Consider the following 26,742-nt stretch of genomic DNA (forward strand, 5'->3'; position numbering starts at 1 on the left):
ACAGGGACCAAACAGGCATTCACCCTCTGCTGGTGGACGGGAACCTAGCAGGCATTCACCCTCTGCTGGCGGAGGTGGCGGAGGCAGAGGCGGCTCCTGCTGCTCTGCTCCTGCTGATCTGCTCCTGCTGGTGGAGGTGGCAGAGGCAGAGGCAGCTCCTGCTGCTCTGCTCCTGTAGATGGAGGTGGCTCTCCCTCACTTGCAGGGGACTGGTGCAGCTCTCCATCCTGCTCTGGAGACTGCGGTGGGACCTCTCCCTCTGGCGCTGGAGACGGCAGCAATGGCTCCTCTCCCTCTGGCGCTGGAGACGGCTCCTCATCCTCTGGCTCTGGAGGCGAAATCAGCAGGCATACTTCGTCTGCTGGTGGAGATGAGAGCCGTATGTCATCTCCCTTCAGCCCAATGAGGATGCAGGTAGGCGTGGCTCATCCCACTTGGAATGCAACCTGCTGGGGCAGACCCATATAGGCAGCCAAGTAGTTAATCACCATGGCTGCCGGGTTCACGAAGGGCACTGGGTAGAAATGTTGTACCCAGCGTTCCCAACGTTCCCCATCTCTGGCCCACAGCAGGTCAACAACCAGTGGGAGGTCCTCCCTGCTCCACTCCGGGTCCGACACCCAGTCTAGCATCTCCTCTGAGGACAGGAAAGGCTCTGTTTCCTCCCTCCTGGGCTCTAGTTTCTCCTCCTCCTCCTGCAGTCATTGCTGCCGCTTTCCTCTCCCGCTTCTCCCCATTTCTTTATTATTTATTTATATATATATATTTTGTAATCCAAAAACACTTTTTTTCCCCAACACAAAAAAAAACAACCATCCTTTTTTTTTTCAAAAAAACTGCGGTCCCTTCTCTGGTCTGCGTCTAGAGGGTGCTGGTAATCCCGGTTCTGACACCATGTGTCACAAAGACGGGCGGAGTGGGTGACGTCAGACCAGAAACAGGAAATAAACAAAAAGAGAGGTGGAGTTTGGTGGAGCTGAGCAAATGGTCTCGTCAGCATTTAATAGTGCACAGACAGACAGAAAATAAACGGTTGTAACAAACAAAAACACAGGACAGACACGGCACATTCGCCAAAACAAAAGAGATAAACAAAACAGACTACCACTAAACAAAACACAGTGAGCTGATATTTGAACTATTTTACTTTACATTATTATTTTATTATTATTACCTCTGTCTCCAATCCCGTTCTCCACTCACCGAACACACCACCACGAGTGGGTGAAAACATGCAGCTTTTATGCAGCTGTACCGAGACTCGATTGCTAATCATTTATTCAATTGGAGTCGCGGTACAACTGCCTGTGAATTAATAAAGTGCAATTCCCTGTGCTCACATATTATTAAGTTTTACTTGCACGTAAAGTGCTGTGCAATCCTCATGCCTAAATACAATATACATTTTAAACACTCGTGGTACACAGACCCGTTTATTTCCTGTGTACCAATGACTATACACCAACATTAACACACAACATATAACTCAAAATACACACAGGGGCGGGCACCTATAGAAAGTATACAGCCCCTTGAACTTTTTCACATTTTGTTGTATTAGTGTCTCAGAGTTTCATGCATTTAATTGAGGATTTTTTTCCTCTTATCTACACACCATACTCCGCAGTGTTAAGGGGAAAAAAGTTTTTAGTAAGAAAAAGATTATATATTAAAAATACAAAACTGAAAGATCATAATTGGATAACTCTCCACTGCTCTGAGTTAATACTTGGTGGAAGCACCTTTGGCAGTTGTGAGTCTGTTGGGATAGGTCTCTACCAACTCTACCCAGGCTCTGACTGGGCCACACAAGGACATTTATCTTTTTGTCCCTTAGCCACTCAATTGTAGCTTGGCTGTGTGCTTTGGGTCGTTGTCATGCTGAAGGTGAACTTCTGTCCCAGACTCAGCTTTCTTGCAGTGGGCAACAGGTTTTTTCTCCAGGACTTTCTGTACTTTGCTCCATTTATTTTCCCTTCTATCCTGATAAGTGCCGCAGTCCCTGCCGATGAGAAACATCCCCATAACATGATGCTGTGTCAAACATAATGCTTTGCATTTAGCCAGTGATGCGTCCATGCACTTGGAAAATGTGCAGGGCGCCAACTAGAGGCCAAACAGCAGAATGCAGAATTCATACACACTGCCTTGAAAGGCGAAGCGTAGATATTTTCTGTGCGCGGGCCGGATCAAGACAGGGAAGTAGGCATCTTGCAGGTCGATCAATGTGAACCAGTCGCCCGGCTGGATGGACTGGAGGATACACTGTGCGGTCAACATGTTGAACTTCCTTTGTTTGAGGAACATGTTGAGGACCCTGATGTCCAGAATAGGTCGGAAACCGCCGTCCCTCTTGGGCACCAGGAAGTAAATGGAGTAGAACCTGTTGAGGGCATCGCTTCGGTTCACCAAGCACAGTGCGTTCTTCTGTTGAAGATTTGCAATCTCCTGTTGAAGGAGAATTGTGCACGCTGGTTCGACGGTGGTAAAGAGCACACCCTTGAAGGGTGGCAGGCCTAAGCGGAATTGCAGAGCATAACCGTGTTTCATAGTCATTAGCATCCAGGAGTCCTGGGTGCAGCCTTGCCATGGGGCGTGTCTAGTGGTCAGTCCGGTTGTGAGGGGGGAAGGTGGCAGCCGGACCCCCTCAGGGGCGGTCTCCCTTGGGCTTGGGAGGGGGCGCATCTTTTTTAGGCCCCGGTCTCGGAAAACTGGTTACCCCTGGCCAGCAGTGGTCCCTTGCCGCCAGCTCTTCCTCTGCTTGCTTGTTTGGCCTGAGTTGGAGGGCGGCGTTCAGGCCCAGCTGCACCAGTAGACTGGGAAGGCCACCTAGGGCACTGGTGGTAGGCAGGAAGAAGTGAGAAGTGAGACCTCCACAGCCTTGTGGGACCTCTCAAGGCTCACATCCACAGTCGCTCCGAATGTCTGCCCCGGTGTTATAGGGGCATCCGGCAACGCAGCCTTCTCTGTCCAACACTTTGACCTGGGTCAGCCAAAGACGTTGGCAGGCTGCCACCAGTACCGCCAGAGACCTCCCTGATGCTTGACCTAGCTCCCCCATCAGATCAGTCATCACTCCCATCACCGCCTGAAGCTCTCACGTGTCTGTTTCCATTGCCCACTCCTGCAGTCTTGCTGCTAACTGTGACTGGTAGAGCACCAAGATAGACATGGCATTTGCCGCTCTCACCGACAATGCCGCTGAAGCATATGCTTTCTTCAGCATTGCATCAGTTGTGGCTGTGGCCTGCCTAACCAAAATGGTGAGGTCGGACACATCCGACCTTAAGATAGTGAAGGAGAGCTCGCTGGGACTTGGGGGTCTAGGTGGGGCCGGAGACGGAGAGCGGGATTTGGGGAGCTGGGGCTGCCCGGTAGCAGGGGGCAGTTTCCCCTGAGCCTGCAGCAAGGTATCCAGCATGGCCTGCTGGGCTCTCACGGCCTGAGCCAGCTCCTCAAAACGCCTCTCCGCAGAGCTCTGGGGTTTCTCCAGAGAAGCAGAAGGGGAGCGGTATCTTTGCGGTGATCGTCTACCTCCCAGTGAGCACCCTCTTGAGCGGTGATGCCTCGGCGGTGTTCACGCCTCCGCACTGGTGGTGGGGTAGGAGAGGGTGAACCAGGGGTATGGGGGCACTCCCTTGTCATTGTAGTCAGCGGGGTTCCAGAGGTCCTTTTAGAAGGGCCCTGGGCTACAACAGACTGTATCCTTCCCTGCCCCGAGGATTGGGAATCCGCTGTGGAAAGGGCTGCCCTTCTCCGCTTGGTTCTATTAGAGAACTGGCGACAAGGAAAGCAGTCCGACTCCTGTCAGCGCCCTGGCTGCATGATCTGGTCCCAAAAGTGTGCCCATCCTCCCTTGGGAGATTCGCTGCACGCTGGTCGCACTGGTGAAATCCAGCAGAGGCACGGCGTCTGTGCCAAGCAGTAGGAGTCAATGCCGAGCTGTCAGCGTCGGCACCGAGTAATTGGCATTGGTGTCGGTGCCGAGGTGAGGACGCAACAATCGGTGTCGAGGAAGAGCGCGGTCAGTGCCGAGCTGTTGTGGTCGGCGCAGAGTCAATCCTCATCGGGGTTGTGGCAGAAGAGGAGAGAGCTAAGCTCTGAGAGAGCCCGAGCTGGATGGTAGCTGGAGCCGAGTCATTCGGCGTCAGGGACAGAGCCACATGACAGCAGGGTCACCCGGCAGCAGCTGCCACAATAGCTCACGCGACTGAAGCACAGTAAAAGCTACCACGAGATTAATAAAAGAGAATAAAAGCTTACAGCCAATCTCTGTGGAGGCATCGAAACCAGCTCTATTCAGTAGTCTACCAAAGTGAGACTAAGGCAAATAGTGCTCTTAATATACTTAATATGTAAATACAGGCTAGATACTCAATTCTGAGCGTTTTCACCTTGCAAATGAGCCAATTTCCAGCATAAGGCGAGCACAAAGCGATTCAAGTGTTGTCTCAGTGAGGTGAGAGAGAAAATGGTGATATGCTACTGTGAGGACATCCCTCTTCAGCAGGAGATGGGAGGGACTTCCCCTCACAGCAAGGCCCTGATAAGGCAGCTTTTTTATATGTGCTTTTTTGATATGTGTTTGACAGGTCAGAGAGGCTCTTCCCATTCGGTAATGGTTGTCATTCCACTTGAAAGGGAACCACCCATTCTGGAAGCTGATTTAATGTTTTCACACCCAACAACACCACCCACAGCAGGAACACATTTCTCTAGAGGAATGGATTCCTCTGTAGATGTTTTAACCCCACACCTGTGGGTTAACTTTTCAAAGGAAAAATTTGGAGGAGCCCTGCCTCCTGACGTGATACTGCTGAGAAAAGTCAGCTCAGATATTAACACGAAATAACAAAACACTAATAAAAAACAAAAATATCAACACAACAAAATCCATGAAAACAAAAGCAAACACACCTTTCAGCAGCGCTCACGCACACAACCCTCTCTTGGCATCCGCACCCAGCATTCACTGCGTCAGACACAACAGGTAGATACATAGAGATAGACACATTAATTTTTCAAAATAACTTTATTAAACAACACACATCAAAACACTTTTTTTCACAAATGTAAAACCATACATTAGGAGCTGCAGCTGGGTTAGCCTACAGTGCAAGATTCATATTTAAATAGTTTATTATGAAATAAGATGCACATCTATTATACACTCAAGTGTTATTTATTTTCACAAAGTGCAACCGGGTGCATTAAACTGTCAATTAATAAATACAGAAGAGTTACAAAACTACATTAACATGAGCTCTCTGACTTTGGGTTTCTCTCTGTCCTCTATTACATGTATCTGCTCTTGCTTTTCCATGTCTCCTGAAAAGCGTCGGTTTTGTTTTTCTACACCTTTACTCCCTTTCAATCACACCAACGATGCGATCCGCTTAACAACTACAACTCCCAGAGGCACCGCGGCCGGCTGTTTGCTCCTCGAAGTCCCAGACGCCTTTGCTGACAACCGGAAGCTTGAGCGAGCGAGCGAGAGAGAAAGAGAGGTGGAGAAGGAAGTAAGGTAAATACAAATGAATTCAAAACAAAAACAATGCAGTAATAATCTTTTTTTTTTTTTTAACAAACTGCTTTCGTTCTTCGACGTGTTTCACGCATACGAGACGGAGTTTACTAGTGTCGACCATGTTGTTGTTGTCGTTAAATAATAAAACGTACTTTCTTTCATTGCAAATGTTTTTTTTTTTTTTTTTATTATTGTTATTTCTATTTCGATAGCTTATAATTGTCGGGAATAAAATATACACTGCATATTTTGTATCAAACACAAACAAAAAATATATAATTTAACAGAGTCATTCATTTTACGTACACTACAGAGTTACTGTTTTTTGTTTTGTTTGTTGTTTTTTTTAATACGGAATTCAGTCCTCTCTGTCAACATATATTTGATAAGCAACTGTGTTAGCTGTAAATTGACTTTTGTGTGAGGTAAAGCACAGGGAAGCATTGTAAGGCACAGGGAGGTATGGTAAAGCATGGGGAAGTATTGTGAAGCATTGTAAAGCACAGAGAGGTCTGGAAAAGCAAAGGGAAGCATTGTAAAGCACAGATAGGTGTTGTAAAGCACAGCGAGGTATGGGAAAGCATAGGGAAGCATTGTAAGGCACAGCGAGGTATAGTAAAGCATAGGGAAACATTGTAAAGCACAGAGAGGTTGTGGTAAAGTATAGGAAAGTATCGCAAAGCACAGTGAAGGGGAAAAAAACTCAATATAGTACAACAGTCTAACTGCAGTTAAAATGTAATTCCAGTCTATATGAAAGTATCATCATCCACCAATACACAATGAATCGCTACACCTATAAATACATTACAAATATAATATGAAGTTTTGTCTTTTTATTTATTTTTGAAAAGATGGAGTTCGTCCCACTCAAAGATGAGGCACCAAAATTGGAACCCCCCATCGCTGCGGGCAACACCAAATTAGAACCCATGATTGTTAAACGGAAAGACACCAACGAGATCGAGGTCATGATAAGCAAAGAAACCAATCTGTCTGTCACCTCCCACTGCTGCCCCGAATGTGGGCGGGCCTTCACTCACTCCGGGCACCTCAAAACACACCAGCGCACTCACACTGGAGACAAACCCTATCAGTGCAGCGAATGTGGGAAGATTTTCACCCAGCTGGGCAACCTCAAAGAACACTGGAGAATTCACACCGGTGAAACCCCCTACGAGTGTCCAGACTGTGAGAAGAGCTTCACTCACTCCAGGAGCCTGAGAACCCACCGGCGCACTCACACCGGAGAGAAACCGTACCCATGCAGCGATTGTGAGAAGAGTTTCAGACAACTGGAGCACCTCCGGAATCACCGGCGCATCCACACCGGAGAGAAACCGTTCCGCTGCTCGGACTGCGGGAAGAGCTTCAGCCAGCTGGAGAATCTGAAGACGCATCAGCGCACTCACACAGGAGAGAAGCCGTTTCAGTGCAGCGATTGCAGGAAGAGCTTCAGTCAGCTAGAGAATCTGAAGACGCATCAGCGCACTCACACAGGAGAGAAACAGTTTCAGTGTGAGCAGTGCGGAAAGAGTTTCACACGAGCCGGGACCCTGACCAAGCACCGGAGACTGCACACAGGAGAGAAGCCGTATCGGTGCGGTCACTGTGGGGACAGATTCACCTCCAACCAGCTCAGAGCTCATCGGTGCCAGCAGGAAACTGTGTTGATGTAGCTGCAAAATGTTTTTTTTTTTTTTTTTTTTTTTTTTTTTTTTTTTATGGTGGTCCAGTGGTTTAGAAATGAGTAGTTTTTCGAGATTTACGATTATACTGTAAATACAGTATAATCGTAAATCTCGAAAAACTACTCGCTTCTAAATCTTTTGTAGTCATTTTTATATTACTTTAGTATAAATACATGTTAATTTGGATTCATTTGTTGTTTTTTTCTGACTTTATGTGAACGAAAAGACACACATTTGCCGTTTTCCCATTGGAAATAGTGATATTTTGAAATATCACTGTCCTGGTCACAAAAGCAAAGTTTGTGGGGAATAATAGCCATTTTCTGTACCTTTGAGGCATAAGCAATTAGAAAATAACACTTACTACCCAGGAGCAAAAATTGTGTTACATAGTGTAATTAAAAAAATAAATAAAAATTAAACATTTGACTTTGGATTCAAAGCTGGGTGGGTGAGATTATTGCATCACTGTTGTTCCTAATATACTGCTCTGTGTTTCTGTGAAAGAGTCTGTGTTAAACTGTACATCTCTGGCCTCAAGTGTAGCATCATCACCGTATTGAATGAACTCATTTAGCTTTATAAAGTCAAATGAAAGCTGCTGAAAAATTCCACATGAACATATTGAATCACACACCCTCTATATGAAATGAATCCGCTCAGCTTCATAGAGTCCAATGAAAGCTGCTGAATAATGCTCCCTTGTTAACATATTGAATTCCACACCCTCTAAATAGAACAAACTCACTCAGCTTCATAGAGTCCAATGAAAGCTGCTGAATAATGTGCCCTTGTTAACATATTGAATTACACAACGCTTTGTAGTTTTCCATGTACTTCTCAAAAATTGAGAAATATGACATTTCCAGAATCTGTACTGCTATTGTGGCTTCCGATATTTTACTTTTTTTGCTATATCATTTTGTAGTTTCTTTGATTATATGATGTTAAATACAATATCTAAATTATGTTCATATAGTTTCTTTATATTGGTTTTATTGTTATGTTATGAATCCTAAAATTCTAGATGATGCAGAACTGTTGCCCATAGCTGTACATCGTGGCTGATGTGTCCCTGTGACAGAAATTTAATGATTCTTGGTGTTCAATCTCCCTCCCGACCTGTAAATGGAACAGAGTACCCTGGACTGGTTGGCCCGACAGTTCATTCCCAGGGTTAGGTGGCAGTCAGCCAGTTAGAAAGGACGCTGAGCTATGATACACTAAATCATTGACCTGGAGGGGAAAGGGTGTGGCATCTGCGGATTGGAGGAGCGGATGTGCTTGTTAACCAAGCGGTCATGAGTGATAGTATAAATAGGGGACATAGTGCTCTGATCTGTTCCTTTGTAAATGGTTAATTAACATAACTGAAAGGAGAAACTGTGTTGGGATACCGTGAGTGTTTGTTTTGTCTATTGTTTTTGCTAAATTAAACCGTTTGTTGTTATTAGATGGCTAAACACGATCCAGGAGCTGTCACTAAGGGCCAGCACGAACCTGGACATCGCTGCACTGTGTTCTCACCACGAGCACTGGAGCACACACTGTGGACGGGTGTTTGTATTACGTGTGGGTGAAATAAAACGGGACTGTTATTTTTTCAGGGCCAACCCGCGGATTATAAATAAGCAGTACACGCCGCTGTGTTGCTTCGCATTGTTTATTGTTTACTGCTGTTTGCCATCAGGATTTCAAAACCATTAAACAACATTGCACCTGGAATATAATTGTCTGTCTGTTTATTGATCACCTGCACACTGCTAACCCCTTTGTCATAGTCCCACAGAGGGAATGCTGACAGAATCGTGATTTTAATTCACATTAACAGCAGCGTCACTGAGGTCAGAGCAAGCCAGCAGAATCTAGGCGTTTGAAGAGTGTGTAGGAACATTAAGATAAATATATTACTTATGCAATTTTTTATTTAATTAGTTCCAGTTGAATAAGTTTGTGTAGATCAAGATTATAATTAACAATACAATCAAACAGCTGGGGGTTTAATGAATAGCAGCAGTTTATTGAAAACAAACTAAAAAGTCACACAAAGTCAAATAAATCTAAAATACAAAGTATATATAAAATCTTTTGATTCTCAACATTAAACATTGCAGTCTAAATATACATGTCTATAAAAATCTATACTTCATGGAGGAGGTATGCTCCAGGGATTGTCTGGCCTTGGGTCCTAGCTTGCTAAAACAGGCCACACTGCTTGTCGCCTTAGAAGGCACAGAGAAGCTTTTCCTAGCGGGGTTCCAGGGCACCATCCTGGCCCTGGTTTATGGCACCGCCGGTGGGTGGGTTGGCTAGAGACCCGGCGTGCCCGAACCCTCAATGCAATTGATGGAAACACATCTCAAGCTGGCGTACGCAGCAGAGGCGCAGGCAATTCGCATGTCTAATACAGTGAGTGTGCTTACTGCTTACATGGACGGTGTACTGCACGAGGCCCCGCTCCTCAAGCCAGTGGCCACGGAGTTATGTCTCCTGTCCAACACACTGCTGCAGATCTCCAGTCTCCAAGAGCAAACTTTTGGCCAAAGCCTGGCTAGCTTGATCGTGGCTCATAGATAGTTATGGCTGTCACAAGCCAAAGTTCTTGATGCTGATAAGGCTACGCTGTTTGACGCACCTATATCCCCAGGACATATCCTTGGGACAGCCGTGGAGGAGATCTTACAGATATCCTCCTGGGAACACGAGGCATCCCGTCAGATGGCCACGTTGCTCCCTCCTCGTTCCTCCGCATGAGGCAGGTTGAGCCACTGACAAGCTCCTCAGACGTGGACTGTCACTAGAACAGTTCCAGTCCTTACGGCTCCGCTAGGTGGAGCAGGGTGGCCTAAGGCATCGTCTACAGGGCATATCAGCACAACCAACCGGACCTAACCGGCAGGCAGATGGAATGCAGGACTTGGCCAGTCCACACACCAGCACCACAGTAGCCGTTTTCAGGGCCAGCGCTCTAAACAGCCACCCCACACTGCACCGCCTCAGCCTCAGCAGGCCGAGCAGAGAGCCTGAAGGCTGGCGGCCTCAGACCCCCTTTTCCACACAACAGCTGCAGTACTGGCACGCTTACACCTCAGACTGCTGGGTGCTCGCCACTGTGCAAAATGGTTATGCACTTCAGTTCCACTTGGGACCGTCGTACTTTAATGACAGACCCTCTCCAGGCCTCGGTACTTCAGAAGGAAGTGGCCACCTTGCTGTGCAAGCGAGCCATTCGTCTCGTAGACCCCACCTCCCACAGAGAGGGGTACTACTCAAGGTATTTTCTGGTACCCAAAAAGGACGACAGCTTTCGCCCCATCTTAGACCTGAGGCTCCTCAGTGGGTTCTTAAAAGAAAGGAGGTTCCAAATGCTGACCCACCATCACATTCTCCAGTCCATCTGGTCGGACGACTGGTTCACCACCGTGGACTTAAGGGACTCATACTTTCACATTCCCATTTGTCCAGAGCACAGAAAGTATCCCTGCTTCTCTTTTCAAGGAAGTGTGTACAAGTTTGCTGTGCTGCCATTTGGCTTCTCCCTAGCTCCTCGTACATTTTCAAAGTGTGTGGGCACTATCCTGCTTCCCATGCACCCGCTACAAGCATGGCTCAATGCATTCCACTTCAATGCCAAACACGGCAGACACCGTCAGCTGACTGCATCTTATGTGTGCTCGGCAGACCTACATCGGTGGAGGACGACCTCTCACCTGCCTCTCACATAAATATGCTGGAGTTACAAGCAGTATCCCTTGCGCTCCATCACTTTCTCCCAGTGTTGAGCAGTATGCAAGTGTTGATCCAGATGGACAACACAGAAGTGGTGGTGTACGTAAACCACTAGGTCCCCAGGATTGCATCACATGGCGTTCAGGCTATTCACAAGGGCTCAGAGGAACTTGCTGTCCCTACAGGCTACGCATATTCCTGGAGTGGTGAACTGGGCAGCGGACCTCCTCTCCAGGAATGGTCAGAGTGGCGACTCCACCCTCAGATAGTGGAGCACATTTGGGAACGGTTCGGGAAGGCACAGGTCGATCTCTTCACCTCGGCAGAGATGACATATTGGCCCCTATGGTACTCCCTCCACAGCTCAGGCGGTCCACTTGGTGTAGACACCCTAGCTCATGAATGGCCCAAAGTGTTTTTGTGAGCTTTCCAACCTATACCTCTGCTTCCGGCCTTTCGCAAAAAAGTCAAGTTAGAGAAAGAGTGTGTTCTCCTAGTGGACCCCAACTCTGTGCCACCTGTTGCATGGCCAGCCCTGGAAGATTACACTTCACATGGATCTCCTCAGTCAGGCGAAAGACTCTTTGTCACCTGGAACCATGCAGGTTCCGACGACGGGTCTGGGCTCTGAAAGGGACCGCTAGTTAGCGCTGGGTTGTGGGTACGTTGCAGAGCGCTAGGGCAGACTCCACTAGGTCCTTACTAGGCCTCCACTGCGCCCTAGGGCAGACTCCACTAGTGGAGGTATTTCCTGGCTTGGTGTCTGGCTAGAAGCCATAACCTCATATCTTGCCCCATGCTAGTTTAGCAGCTATCTCTGCTTGCCATGCCCCCTTAGATTCAATGTCTCTGGGCACACATTTTTTGGCTACCCATTTTCTTAAATTACACCCTCCTAGGAGGACTGTTCTCCCCACATGTAGCCTTAATATTGTACTGGAGGCTGTCACGATAGCTCCTTTTGAGCTCATGCGTACCATAGAGCTGAAGTATCTGTCTATGAAAACTGCCTTTCTCATGGCTATCACCTCCTCTAAGTGGGTCAGTGAGCTGCAGGTGCTGTCTGTGCACAGCTCCTGCATGCGTGTTTGGGAGGATGACAACAGGGGGTGTCTCTGCGCACCGCCTTTATGTGGTAGATACTGCCCTGCCTTCATTAGGCACAAGGGTCCTTGAGGTTGTAAGCTCACACTGCTAACCCCTATGTTATGTGTCTCTCATACCAAGTGTGTCATCCCTGGAAGAGGGGTCTATCGGCAGCTCTGGTATAGAGAGCTCAGCAATACCTATCCAGAGGGCCGGCATATCCCATAAGTAATATCGGTGGTCTTCTTCTCTTTCAGGGAACCAGGGTTACGGTAAGTAACCTAACATTTTCTGCCCATTCATGGGGCGTGAGCTGGGGGTGCAAGGATAGGGCAGAAGAAGCAGAAAGGAGCAGTTAGTAGGACAGAGTGCCAGCTAGGAAGGACTGGACTTAGGATAGAGGAGCAGGTGAGGCCCTGACTCTAGCAACAAAACCAGCGGCGCCCGACATGGAAAATAGGATAGAAAGTGATCACTGACTGAGGGGATGATGCCGACACATCCCATGGGCAGAGGACCCAGCAACCAAAACAGGATAGAAAATGGTCGTTGACTGAGGGCGACAATGCCGACACCTCTCAGGGGCGAAGAACCCAGCAACTGAGGACAGGATACAAAAGTGGTCGCTGACTGAGGGCGGTGATGCCGAAACAACCCATTGGCAAAGGACCCAGCAACCGAAAACACATACAAGGGTTATGACTCGGGGAGCAGACCCTCGGGAGGAAGGAGATAGAGAGATAGAGGTACCCAGCATCTGAGACTTCTGTAAAGGGGAGCTTGTTAGATCCCCAATTGGCCAAGACTTCACGCTGCCTGGGACCTGAAATAAGGATGAGGCATAAAGGTTAATATGGGACTCGAGCATGGAGTAGCCACTTCCCAAATTGAGGCAGAGTATAGAACAAAGCCTCGAGTGAGGTAAGATAAGCGCAGGAGCTGCAAAAGGACAGAGTGTGGCCGGGGGTCCGCTCTGACACACATGGTGAGACCCCCCCCTAAAGGTAAAGGGAGGCTGATGCCTAGCCCTGAGGTCGGGGAAGTGAGACTCACTTGCCCCCCAAAGGATGGATCCCAGGCTCCTTGTAAAATCTCCCACACAGCGAGACAAACAATAGATACAAAAGACAGCAAATGCCAGCACATAACATAAACAAAAGAACAGAAGGAAAAAACAGGACAAACAGAGGGATGGTTAGTAACTTAGTAGGATGTGATTATGTGTATACTGCTGCTCAGTGGAGAGGAAAAAAATCCTTGAGGCTTATTAGGGGAAAACCTCTGGTGGCCCCGGCAGACAGGAGGCCCCCACTCCAGGCATGCTAGCAATTCTAAAATGAGCAGCAACTATATTAAGGAGGATGAATTAATGTAAGAATCCACTGCAGAGGAGGACCAGCTCCCCACATTCTTAATCAGGATGTGATTGATGTTGGCCCTCGCGGAGGAGGTGACTGTGCCTATATGGAATGATGGGAGAGGTGGAGTCGAGGAGGGAAGCCTGCTCTGGAGACAAGGGTGGAGTTGAGGAGGGAGGCCTGCTCTGGAGGCGAGGGTGGGGTTGAGATGGGTTGAGAACCAGTGACGAGTGACGATAGGAGGGAGAGAAATCAATGAACAGAGGGTCTGTGGGGGGGGGGGGGGCAGGGTTTCCTGCTGGGGAGATACCTTGATGTTGAAAAGAAAGAAGGGATAGGGGACTGAACTGACCACACTGAAATTGATCCATCTTGGTGGTATGCAGCCAAATGATGAAGTAAGCATCGAAGGCGGCTGAGAGGCAAATGATCCTTGTAGGGGGAAAAGCGGCCTTTCCAAATAGAGGAAATGAGCAAATGGAGAATGTCCGTTGATATAGACAGACGGGAAGGTGAAGCAGGGGGGAAGCTTTTAAGCATCCCAGGGATGGTGAGACGAACTGCTGGTATGGAGAGAATGGAGGGAGATGGAGAGAATCCGTAGCATGGACGATGAGAGCCAGGATCTGGTTTTGATTGAAGGAATATTCGATTTTGGGTCCAGAATGTTGAAAACACTGAGCAGGCTGTAGAATAGGAATCTCTTGAAGAAGAGTGGAGGGCTGCAGACATGTAATGCTGAGCAGATTGAAGGAGGTTACTGAGAGTAGGATTCAGTCAAATAGCATCTGGAGAAGGGGATTGTGGATGGGGTTGTGGAAGCAGATGGGGCCAGCTGACGGAACTTGGATACCGAAAGTAGAGGCAGAGAGAGCTGGAACTGAGGTCTGAGGTGGCAGCTGGACTGAACGAACATATGAATCATCTGCTGGGGAAGCTCGGCGCCTTTGCGCACCATATTCTGGAAACGAGGACAGAGAGATGAGGTGCCGCCTTTCTATGTGTCAGTTAATACAGGATCGATCAGCGGTTTGTTACTATCATGTCTGCTTGAAATGGAAAAGGTGAACTCACATTCAAAGATTTGGGTTTCACAACTTCAGTCATTCTCCTAATAGTGGAACTCCTTAACTCAGAATCAAGACAGATTTCCAGTCTCATACCACGTCTCTCACCATGTATTAATGCTGTAACATTTGAGAGAATGAGCTAACATATAAATAGATTGCTGAGGATGTCAAGTGTCCCCTATTTTGATTAGATGGGGATTAGCGTTAGCCTTGATTTGGGGAATGCTGCCACAATCTGCTTATTGGAGGAAAGCTGAAACATTGGAAGCTCTGGAGAAGTGCAGTTTCAGATTTAGACAGTAAACTAAAGCAACTTTTGCATGCTGCATTGAGCCGATATGAAGAGGGAACGGAGATCTGAGGCCGCTGCAGAACCTGAGTGGATGAAGAATGTGTTGCTCCGAGGCTTCTGCAAAACCTATTGATTTGGTCAGGAGCAGTTTATGAGTGTATTGTCTATTGATTTGACTTGGAGCAGTCTATGAGTGTATTGTCTATTGATTTGACTTGGAACAGTCTATGAGTGTATTGTCTACTGGGGGTAGGAGGACATTGACTGAAACATTGATAATCGTAGAACATGGTTCTATATCTGAGTAGCGGCTCATGTTGATAACAAGATGACTTTGAAAGTTGAATAAAGTGCCTTGATGAAGCTGGTCGGTTTGGAGGAGCAGAGCCAGATGAGGAAATGCGAATCTGGGAACAGGAAGAAGTCACAGTAATGGATGCCTGATGCAAGGAAGCTGGACGTTACTGTGATGGTAGATTCTGAGCATCTCAAAAAGCAGCTGAGTAAGGTTGCTTCATGACCAGGTCCTTGAAGAGGGGAAGAGTTGAAATTGAAGAATGTCAGTTGATATAGGTAGGCAAAAGGTTGAAGCCAGGAGGGGAACTCCTGAGAATCCCTCGGAGGGACAACAAACTGCAGGAATGGATAGAAAAGTTGGAGTGTGCGAGCTTCGCATCGATATCAAACTGCTTAAAGACTGCATATAGAACTTGTGGTGTTATACTGTCATCTAGCAGTTATGAGTGGAATTAAACCTTTGAGTGAGCAGGGTAAAATATATTTGGCTACTGTGATTAGAATCCTTGTTTATGTAGAACTACATTTGTGTATTCTTTTTAGATTTGAATAATAAATATATTCGATGGGTGTTTTAAGGCAGTTAGTCATGTACATGAATAAGTTAACGCAGTATTTAGATATCACAATTCGACGAGTTGAATGAGCCCTCGCAGATTATGAAAGCGCAGCAACAGTTAGCCAGAAGATTGCAGTACTAAGGCATGGAGTGGGGGAGGGGTGCTTGATTGCAAGCGAGGAGTAAAGAAAGCTGACAGAGCTTTGTGGTGGATTTAAATAGAGGAGCTATGGCAAGGCAAACACTGGCGATGGGAATGTCAATGTCTTGTTGAAGGAGCTTTGAAAGTTTTAGTGGAGGGCCAGTCTGTCTAATAAAGATGAGGACAAGTTGAGTAATGAAGCTGCAGTTTGAACGGTGCTGTTGCTGGGCTGGAGGCTGGATGGAGCAGGAATGACTAACAATAGAGCTCCTGGGGCCAAATAGAGAAGCTGAATGATGAGAAAAATCACCAGAGCAGGAAGGAAAATAAGTGACAATATCTTGGGAGCGCTGTGCAGAGACGTGACCTCCAGTGAAAGGCAACGAAGTTTAGATTAGCAGTGAAGCACGAAATGACAACGTCTGAGCATGTGTTACAAAATGAAACACTAGACAGCGAAGGTGCAAATGATCAGGACTTAAATAGAAAATAGGTACTAATTGACAGGAAATTGGAAGCCCCCAGCTGCACAACCTCTGAACTACGCTGGCAATACGCACACCCTATTAACTGATGTTATTAAATTATAATATAATATGGGGGGGGGTGGGGGGGGTGGGGGGGTGGGGGGGGGGGGGTTGCAAGTTCGATTGCTAGAAGTATCAAGAGCACAATACTGTGTATACAGCATGATTATTTGTACCGAGATCTGGTGGGTTTGTGTTAAACTGTATTATAGCATACTGTAGTTTTGATAGTTAGGCTGACTGAGAAATATGTCCAGGTTTGGTCTGTGGAAAAGGTGGCAGCTCTACAGTACATGCAGCCTTCTAAACATCCTGACATTAATTAATAACATTCTGAGGTCAATACAATGGCTGGTTCAAAAGTTGGTCGTACTGACTCATAGTTAAAAAAAAAAAAAAAAAAAAAAAAAAAAAAAAACTGTTGATGGTGAATTTTTGAAACCTCAGCCTTCACCAATGGAAAAATACATGTATACAGGACCAACCTCGTGGCCCAGTCTCATTCTGTGTAAGTGTGGGGGAGGGGGGACTTACAGTTTAATAAAACTTACATGCTCGAGTATTATTGTGGTAAATTAAAAACGGGTAAGTGAGTGACACCTATTGAGAAAATAGAACCCACAGTCTCCAAGAATCCCTTTGTATTTGTATTCAAATTCACTGGAAACATACAGTAACTCAACAAGAAAATAGCACGGTGCATTGTATTTACTCTTAGTCCTTGGTGGCAAACGTGTAAAGTAAAAAATAATTTTTCAATGGGGATTGGAAATTGTGATTAACTTTGACTGTAATAATAGATCTATGGGGGAATCTATTTGTGGAAAATTAATATGTAACCTGCTAATGCAAAAATAAAGATGATGTAAAATGAGAGTTTTGTGTGATATTGGGCCAGCACTGGGCTAGTTCGGTACTAGTTTTGTCATTAATGGTTCTTTACATATGTTAAATATTCTAGATGTGCTATTTTTGAATTATAGTTTGATTGATCCCGACTGTAATTAGCCCGATATGCTATTTTTGAATTATAGTTTGATTGATCCCGACTGTAATTAGTCCGTATTTGGACGGCAGTGCTTACCCGGGCGAGGGGAGGAGCCGACAGCACAGCAGAACAACGCAGTTAAACGAGGCAGTCTTCCCAGCGACAGCGAGTGGGAGAAGTACAGGCGTGGAAAAGTACAGAGCAGTTTCGAAGCAGTTTGAAAGCAGGTTGACAGTTGCAGAAGAAACTAAACTTAAAAAAAAAAAAAAAACCTCAACATGGTCTTCAAGCCTGTAATCTGTGACACCTGCTTGATGTGGGAAATCCGAGAAAACCCAGCGGAGCTAAACCAAGTGTGCGTAAAGTGCCGCGCGATCCAGGATTTGCATAAACTAGTAAGTATGCTAGAAATGGAGCTGGAAGAAGTGAGACAGCAACAGGATCTTGAGGAACTGGCACACCCACAATTCATGGAAGTCTGCATCACCCCTAACAGACTGAAAGCCATCAGGGAGATAGAAGGTCAGAACAGCTGGGTTCAGGTAGGCAGAAGCAGGGAAAAAAAGAAACTTCGTCAAACACAACCACCAGAAATCAAAACAACCAACAGATTTGAGTCACTTCAGAATTGTGATGAGCAGAACCAACAACAAGAGAATGAAAGGAACAACATCCAGGACCCCATTGACAGTGGTGACCAGACAGCAAAAAGAAGGGAGGTCATGATTGTTGGGGACTCCATATTGAGAAACACAGCAAGTTCAGTTCGCAGTTTGGACCCCCTTACTACAACAGTGTGCTGCCTTCCGGGAGCCTCGGTCAAGCACATCACTGAAAACGTGGACAGGCTCCTAGAACGAACAGGAGACGACCCGGTAGTAGTCGTCCACATCGGTACAAACAACATTGGAAGAGACAGACCAAAATCCCTGCAAAATAAATTCAGAGAGCTAGGAAGGAAATTAAAAGAGAAAACCAAAACTGTGGTATTTTCTGGTATACTACCCGCACCTTGCAAAGGACCATATGGACAGCTGGAAATAATTAATCAAAACGCATGGCTGAAGACGTGGTGCACACGGGAAGGCTTCACCTATCTTGATCATTGGACCACATTCTACAACGAGGACTATCTGTATAGACGGGATGGACTGCATTTAAATAACAAGGGAACTAGTCTACTCGGAGAAAAGATCCTCGAGCAGGTTCAGAAGCATTTAAACTAGAAAGGAAGGGGGGAGAAATCAACAAAAAAACAGAAGGGAGACCGCATCAAAACAAGAACAACAACTCAGGTAAGACAACCATTAAATGTATTTATCTAAATGCTAGAAGTATCAGAAACAAAATTCTAGAACTTGAAGCTACTGCACTAACAGGTAACTATGATGTGATAGGTGTTACAGAAACGTGGTTGTCTGAGAGTGATGGGGACGAATATAATATTTGTGGGTATACACTGTATAGGAAAGACAGGCAGGACAGAAGAGGAGGAGGGGTAGCGCTATACATAAGAAACAGTCTTGAAGCCCAGGTGTTAAACCTGGACAAAGAAAATAAAACCGAATCAATATGGGTCAGAATAACAGACAAAAATTCAAAAGGCATAATAATAGGAGCATGCTATAGACCGCCAGATTCAGACGGTGAGCACAATAATCTGTTATACAATGACATTAGAAATGTGTGTAGCAAAGGAGAAGCCATACTAATGGGGGATTTCAACTTCCCCCAAATAAAATGGGAAAACCCGGTGGGTAGCGCGAAGGATGAAATAGAAATGGTGGAAATGACAAATGACTGCTTCCTAACACAATTTGTGAAGGCACCCACTAGAGGGGAGGCATGCCTTGATTTAGTCTTTTCAAATAACGAAGATAGAATAACTAAAACAGAGGTCAGAGAACCACTGGCAAACTCAGACCATAACATGGTCTCATTTGAAGTGTTTTTTAAATCCCCAAAAGTAAAGACTAAAGTTAAGGTTTACAATTTTAGAAAAGCAAACTATGAAGGCATGAAACAGAGACTAACAGAAGTAGATTGGAGTAAAATAGAGAAAACACCCACAGAAGAAGGATGGTTGTTCTTCAAAAATGTAGTACTAGAGGCGCAAAACAATTACATCCCTAAAGTAGACAAATCTAAATGTAAAAATAAATTGCCAAAATGGTTTAATAGATCAATTAAAAAAAATATTCAGCGAAAAAAGGCACTTTACAGAGCATTAAAAAAGGACCAAAAAGAAAGTACGCAGAAAGAGTACACAGAACTGCAAACGCAAGTCAAAAAGGAAGTTAGAAAGGCCAAGAGAGAAATAGAAATGAACATTGCTAAGGGAGCTAAAACCAATTCCAAAATGTTTTTCCAATATTACAACAGCAAGAGAACATTCAAAGAGGAGATTAAATGTTTAAGAGATACAAATGGCAAAATCGTAGAGGAAGAAAAAAAAATAGCAAATATGTTAAATGATTACTTTTCACAAGTTTTTACAAAGGAAGATACTGACAACATGCCCCACATGTCATCCAGTTCCTATCCAGTTTTAAATAACTTTAGCATAACTGAGGCAGAAGTGTTAAAGGGACTAGGAGCTCTTAAAATAAACAAATCCCCTGGGCCGGACGAGATCCTCCCAGTAGTACTCAAAGAAATGAAAGAAGCAATTTACAAACCGCTAACCAAGATCATGCAGCAGTCTCTTGACACAGGGGTGGTACCGACAGACTGGAAAATTGCAAACGTAATACCGATCCACAAAAAGGGAAACAAAACTGAACCAGGTAACTACAGACCAGTAAGCCTGACTTCTATTATATGCAAACTTATGGAAACTATAATAAGATCCAAAATGGAAAATTACCTATATGGTAACAGGGTACTGGGAGACAGTCAACATGGTTTTAGGAAAGGGAGATCGTGTCTAACTAACTTGCTTGATTTTTTTGAGGATGCAACATCGATAATGGATAATTGCAAAGCATATGACATGGTTTATTTAGATTTCCAGAAAGCTTTTGACAAAGTCCCGCACAAAAGATTAATTCTCAAACTGAACGCAGTTGGGATTCAAGGAAACACATGTACATGGATTAGGGAGTGGTTAACATGTAGAAAACAGAAAGTACTGATTAGAGGAAAAACCTCAGAATGGAGTGTGGTAACCAGCGGTGTACCACAGGGATCAGTATTAGGTCCTCTGCTATTCCTAATCTACATTAATGATTTAGATTCTGGTATAGTAAGCAAACTTGTTAAATTTGCAGACGACACAAAAGTAGGAGGAGTGGCAAACACTGTTGCAGCAGCAAAGGTCATTCAAAATGATCTAGACAAGATTCAGAACTGGGCAGACACATGGCAAATGACATTTAATAGAGAAAAGTGTAAGGTACTGCACGCAGGAAATAAAAATGTACATTATAAATATCATATGGGAGATACTGAAATTGGAGAAGGAATCTATGAAAAAGATCTAGGAGTTTTTGTTGACTCAGAATTGTCTTCAACTAGACAATGTGGGGAAGCTATAAAAAAGGCTAACAAGATGCTCGGATACATTGTGAAAAGTGTTGAATTTAAATCAAGGGAAGTAATGTTAAAACTGTACAATGCACTTGTAAGACCTCATCTTGAATATTGTGTGCAGTTCTGGTCACCTCGCTATAAAAAAGATATTGCTGCTCTAGAAAGAGTGCAAAGAAGAGCGACCAGAATTATTCCGGGCTTAAAAGGCATGTCATATGCAGACAGGCTAAAAGAATTGAATCTGTTCAGTCTTGAACAAAGAAGACTACGTGGCAACCTAATTCAAGCATTCAAAATTCTAAAAGGTATTGACAGTGTCGACGCAAGGGACTTTTTCAGCCTGAAAAAAGAAACAAGGACCAGGGGTCACAAATGGAGTTTAGAAAAAGGGGCATTCAGAACAGAAAATAGGAGACACTTTTTTACACAGAGAATTGTGAGGGTCTGGAATCAACTCCCCAGTAATGTTGTTGAAGCTGACACCCTGGGATCCTTCAAGAAGCTGCTTGATGAGATTTTGGGATCAATAAGCTACTAACAACCAAACGAGCAAGATGGGCCGAATGGCCTCCTCTCGTTTGTAAACTTTCTTATGTTCTTATGTTCTTATGTTCTTACCTGTAAACTGGCTTGTATAGTGAGTCCGGGGCAGCAGTGTTCAATGTGTGCGACCCCTGTGCGGATTTGTGGCTTAAAAATGAGTCCGTGCCGAATCCGCCTGCTGTCTGGGTATTTATTTTTGACAGATTCTACTGCACTTGCTGAAGCTGTTTGGTCCAACAGCTAATGAAAACAAAAATAGCCACCTAGAAAACAATTTCATTCCAAGGGCTACAATGAAATGTACTGTCTTTAAATTGGGACTTTAGTGAAAATGACATGTGTACATGAGTACACTAATTATTGAAGATAGCAAATCATAGCCAGCCAGCAAATATTTTCCTCTGTCATCCCATCTGGTGCTGTCAGTGTCAATTTCTGAGAACACAGTACAGAAGTCACTCAGTAATGAGGTGCAAATAGGTGACTGATCGATCTCTATGAGCGTTTACGAAGGCACTTTGTTAAAAAAAATGTAAATCTAAATTTATAATCTCTATGAGCGTTTACGAAGGCACTTTGTTAAAAAAAATGTAAATCTAAATTTATAACTGTGTTTTATTTTTAGCAAAATAAAATCTAAACCTATTTTAGGAACCCCAAATGTTCTTATTGATTTCAATTTAGGCACTTCACGTCAGGACTAACGGGTTTACATAAGCATTAGCAAGTTTACATCAGCACTAACAAGTTTACATCAGGACTAACAAGTTTACATCAGCACTAACAAGTTTACATCAGCACTAGCAAATTTACATCAGCACTAAAAGTTTACATCAGCACTAGCAAGTTTACATCAGCACTAACAAGTTTACATCAGCACTAGCAAGTTTACATCAGCACTAACAAGTTTACATCAGCACTAGCACATCAGCACTAGCAAGTTTACATCAGCACTAAAAGTTTACATCAGCACTAACAAGTTTACATCAGGACTAGCAAGTTTACATCAGCACTAACAAGTTTACATCGGGACTAGCAAGTTTACATCAGCACTAGCAAGTTTACATCAGCACCAGCAAGTTTACATCAGGCAGGATGAGCAAGTTTACACCAGCACTAGCGAGTTTACTTCAGGACGAACAAGTATACATCAGCACTAGCAGTTTTACATCAGCACTAGCAAGTTTACATCTGGACAAGCAAGTTTACATCAGCACAAGCAAGTTTACATAGGCACTAACAAGTTTACATCAGCACTAACAAGTTTACATCAGCACTAGCAAATTTACATCAGCACTAAAAGTTTACATCAGCACTAACAAGTTTACATCGGGACTAGCAAGTTTACATCAGCACTAGCAAGTTTACATCAGCACCAGCAAGTTTACATCAGCACAGGTTTACATCAGCACTAACAAGTTTACATCAGCACTAGCAAGTTTACATCAGCACTCAGGCACTAGAAGTTTACATCAGCACTAACAAGTTTACATCAGCACTAGCAAGTATACATCAGCACTAGCAAGTTTACATCAGCACTAGCAAGTTTACATCAGCACTAGCAGTTTTACATCAGCACTAGCAAGTTTACATCTGGACGAGCAAGTTTACATCAGCACTAGCAAGTTTACATCAGCACTAACAAGTTTACTTCAGCACAAGCAAGTTTACATAGGCACTAACAAGTTTACATCAGCACTAGCAAGTTTAAATCAGCACTAATAAGTTTACATCAGCACTTGCAAGTTTACATCAGAACGTGCAAGTTTACATCAGCACTAATAAGTTTACATCAGGACGAGCAAGTTTACATCAGGACTAGCAAGTTTACATCAGCACTAATAAGTTTACATCAGCACAAGCAAGTTTACATCAGCACTAGCAAGATTACATCTGGACGAGCAAGTTTAAATTAGCACTAATAAGTTTACATCAGCACTAGAAAGTTTACATCAGCACTATCAAGTTTACATCAGCACGAGCAAGTTTACATCAGCACTAACAAGTTTACATCGGCACTAATAAGTTTACATCAGCACTAGCAAGTTTCAAAGCTACCAGTCCGTTGGATTAATGGCACGATATTGTTAGTTTCTAACCCTTCATATTAATGAATCGTATCCTTTAATTGTTAATTTTAATTGTGATAATTCCTACATAACTCAACAATAACGACGCTGATGGGTCCATGAGCAGATTCTTCACAGAGACACAGTGGAACAGCTTGCTGAGCGAGTTACAAAACCAAGATCCACTGAGTTCCACAAATGCCATTCAGAAGTATACAGAATTGACAACATTGTTGTGTCTTATTGATGGTGTCGGGAGCTGTATGCCCACCTTTGCCTCACCATGTTTCAACATAATCTTCAGATTTGAACAATACCAGCGGTGGAGCGACTAATCTGATGAACAGGAGCAAGGACACTGCTGTTGTTACACTAGTTTCTTTAGCGTTACATCATTTGGGATGTAAATATTCTAGTAATCACATCCTGAAATATATCATTACAGTACAGTTTCATCATTTGATTCATGGAACAGGAAAGTGTTTTTATTATTATAGCTGTTATGTATATTATGGATGTTATGTATATAGAGTTCCTTCTTGTAAAAATATTAATTCATCTGGTTCATTATTTGCAAACTGTATAATTCTCATCTGTCAGACAGAAAGATCTGGGATCTGTAATCAGGGTGGAACCGGCACAAATGAGCCCCTGCTACTAACAGAACTGAAGAAAGAGAATCAAGGTGCTTCCTGAGGTAACAGTGCTGACATGGAGATTGAATCCCAGCTCCTCTACAGCAAAGCCTCTGCTGATACTTTACCTGATTGAACCCAGCAGAGGTGCAGACAGTAGTGTCACAGTACAGCCTGCTTCAATAAGAATGAACTCTACACAGTGCACTGCTTCAATAGGAATGAACTCTGCACAGTGTACTGCTTCAATAGGAATGAACTCTACACAGTGCACTGCTTCAATAGGAATGAACTCTGCACAGTGTACTGCTTCAATAGGAATGAACTCTTAACAGTGCAGCTTGCTTATAGGAATGAACTCTGCACAATGTATTGCTTCAGAATGAACTCTACACAGTGCACTGCTTCAATGGGAATGAACTCCACACAGTGCACTGCTTCAATAGGAATGAACTCTCACAGTGCAGCCTGCTTCAATAGGAATGAACTCTAAACAGCGCACTGCTTCAATAGGAATGAACTCTGCACAGTGCACTGCTTCAACAGGAATGAACTCTGCACAGTACAGCCTGCTTCAATAGGAATGAACTCTGCACAGTGCACTGCTTCAATAGGAATGAACTCTACACAGTGCACTGCTTCAACAGGAATGAACTCTACACAGTGCACTGCTTCAACAGGAATGAACTCTGCACAGTACAGTCTGCTTCAATAGGAATGAACTCTGCACAGTGCACTGCTTCAATAGGAATGAACTCTGCACAGTGCATTGCTTCAATAGGAATGAACTCTACACAGTGCACTGCTTCAATAGGAATGAACTCTGCACAGTGCATTGCTTCAATAGGAATGAACTCTGCACAGTGCACTGCTTCAATAGGAATGAACTCTGTGCAGTGCAGCCTGCTTCAATAAGAATGAACTATGCACAGTACACTGCTTCAATAAAAATGAACATGATTTCTTAGTTAAAGTGTTATTAACAGAGCCCCCGAATCTACTGTAAATCACATGTGTAATAATGACAGCAATGAACGTTCCTTGTTTTATTTAGTAGCATTAACACCCAGAGCACACACAGCTTATTAAACTATTCTAGAAAGCTTGCTCTTTTGTGCATCGCCTTTGCTGTGAAGGTTTCACATGTTCAGGGTTGACAGAACTGAATACCAGATGAATGTGTATTTGTGATTTGAAAATATTGGGCAGCAGTAACATTTGCTGATTAAACATCCTTTGAGAAAGTTTGCGCTGCTGGTAGTTCCTTGGATCAAGCTCTTCTCTGTGCTCTTGGTCGAGCTGGGACAGGCTGGGGAGAAGGAGGGCACTAGAGTTGGGGAAGAGCATTTCTGTGGTTTTAAAGGTAGGTATGAGTTTTTGTAGAAGGGAATAATTGAAAGACAGATTTTGTTTTAATTTTGTAGATATAGTAAAGTATCAAACTAATAACTCTCTCTCTCTCTCTCTCTCTCTCTCTTTCGTGGAGGATTGTGGGAGGGCTTGCAGAGAGGTGGAACGCCGATGCGGTAGGACCGGGAAATTTAAAATTGTATTTATTTATTTATCTATCTATCTATTTTTTATTTATTTATTTATTTATTTATTTAGTTTTGATAGTTACTTACTTGTTCTTTTTGGGTGTTTGTTTGTTCGTAGGTTAGTGGTGTGTGTGTGTGTGTTTGTTTGTTTGTTGGGTGGTGGTGTGTGTTTGGAGATCCCGTTATGGGGTCTCGTTCAGGAGGGCTGGGGGCTCTCACCCGCCGACACGGGGTCCGTTGCCTGCCTGACCCTGGGGTTTCGGTGGAGGAGTGCCTGCTGGCAGTAGGAGAGGTGGTGGGGTTTGAGAATATTATGTCGGCGTCAAGAATGAATAAAGCGCTGGTAATATTTTTAGTGGAGGTGTCTCTGGTACACAAGCTGGTAGAGGAAGGATTTACAGTGAAAGGTGAATTTGTTCAGGTTTCCCCTCTAGTAACCCCGGTTACGAAAGTTATTATTTCTAATGTGCCTCCGTTTTTAAAAAATGAGCAATTAGAAAAGAATTTAGCTCGTTTTGGTAAACTGGTGTCCCCGATTAAGGGAATCCCGCTGGGGTGCAAAAATAACAGTGTTAGGCACGTCATGTCGTTTAGAAGGCAGGCGTTTGTCTTACTAAATGATCCTAATCAAGTCATTAATGTTGCCTGGAATTTTAACGTGGAAGGGATGAATTGTGTGGTTTTTGTCAGTTCCGAAACGATGAGGTGTTTTTACTGTGGAGAACAGGGACACCAGAGGAAAGCCTGCCCGAGAAAGGAGGCTAGAGCGGAGACAGGGCAGGATCAGGGCGATGCTGGCGGGGAGGAAGTCGGGGGTGTTGGGGGTGAGCGGGAGGAAGAGTCGGCTCCTGCACTGCAGCCGCATAGCGAGCCTGTGCTGACCGAGGAGGGGGCAATCCAGAAGGAAACCGGAGCAGAACCACCAACACCACGGCCTCGCACAAAGAGACCCAGCCGCAGTCTGTCACTGACGGGTTCGGAGGATAATACCGCTACTACTGAGAATGGTGAAGAATCATTCAAGGTAGTAGCGAAAAAGACACGATTTCAACGGAAGGCTGCAGAGCTGCCGGATGGCAGAGCGCAGCCAGTGCAGAACTCCAAACCCGTGCAAACAGGGAGACTGCGGGCTCCAGGCGGGGCGTCAGTCCCAACCAACG

At 44.6% G+C, this 26,742-nt stretch overlaps 1 protein-coding gene across 1 annotated transcript in view; it reads left to right on the forward strand.

Annotated features, from left to right (window-relative positions):
- Positions 1-5,487: 5,487 nt before the first annotated feature.
- LOC121297900 (zinc finger protein 271-like) overlaps positions 5,488-26,742 on the forward strand; it is a 148,005-nt gene continuing 126,750 nt past the window's right edge. Inside the window, exons 1-2 of the mRNA XM_041224523.1 lie at positions 5,488-5,524; positions 6,382-7,127. Coding sequence (XP_041080457.1) covers positions 6,382-7,127 — 746 coding nt within the window. The 5' untranslated portion in view covers positions 5,488-5,524. The remainder of the gene's footprint in view (positions 5,525-6,381; positions 7,128-26,742) is intronic.

The sequence above is a fragment of the Polyodon spathula genome, chromosome 23, assembly GCF_017654505.1.
Source record: "Polyodon spathula isolate WHYD16114869_AA chromosome 23, ASM1765450v1, whole genome shotgun sequence".
Lineage (NCBI taxonomy): Eukaryota > Metazoa > Chordata > Actinopteri > Acipenseriformes > Polyodontidae > Polyodon > Polyodon spathula.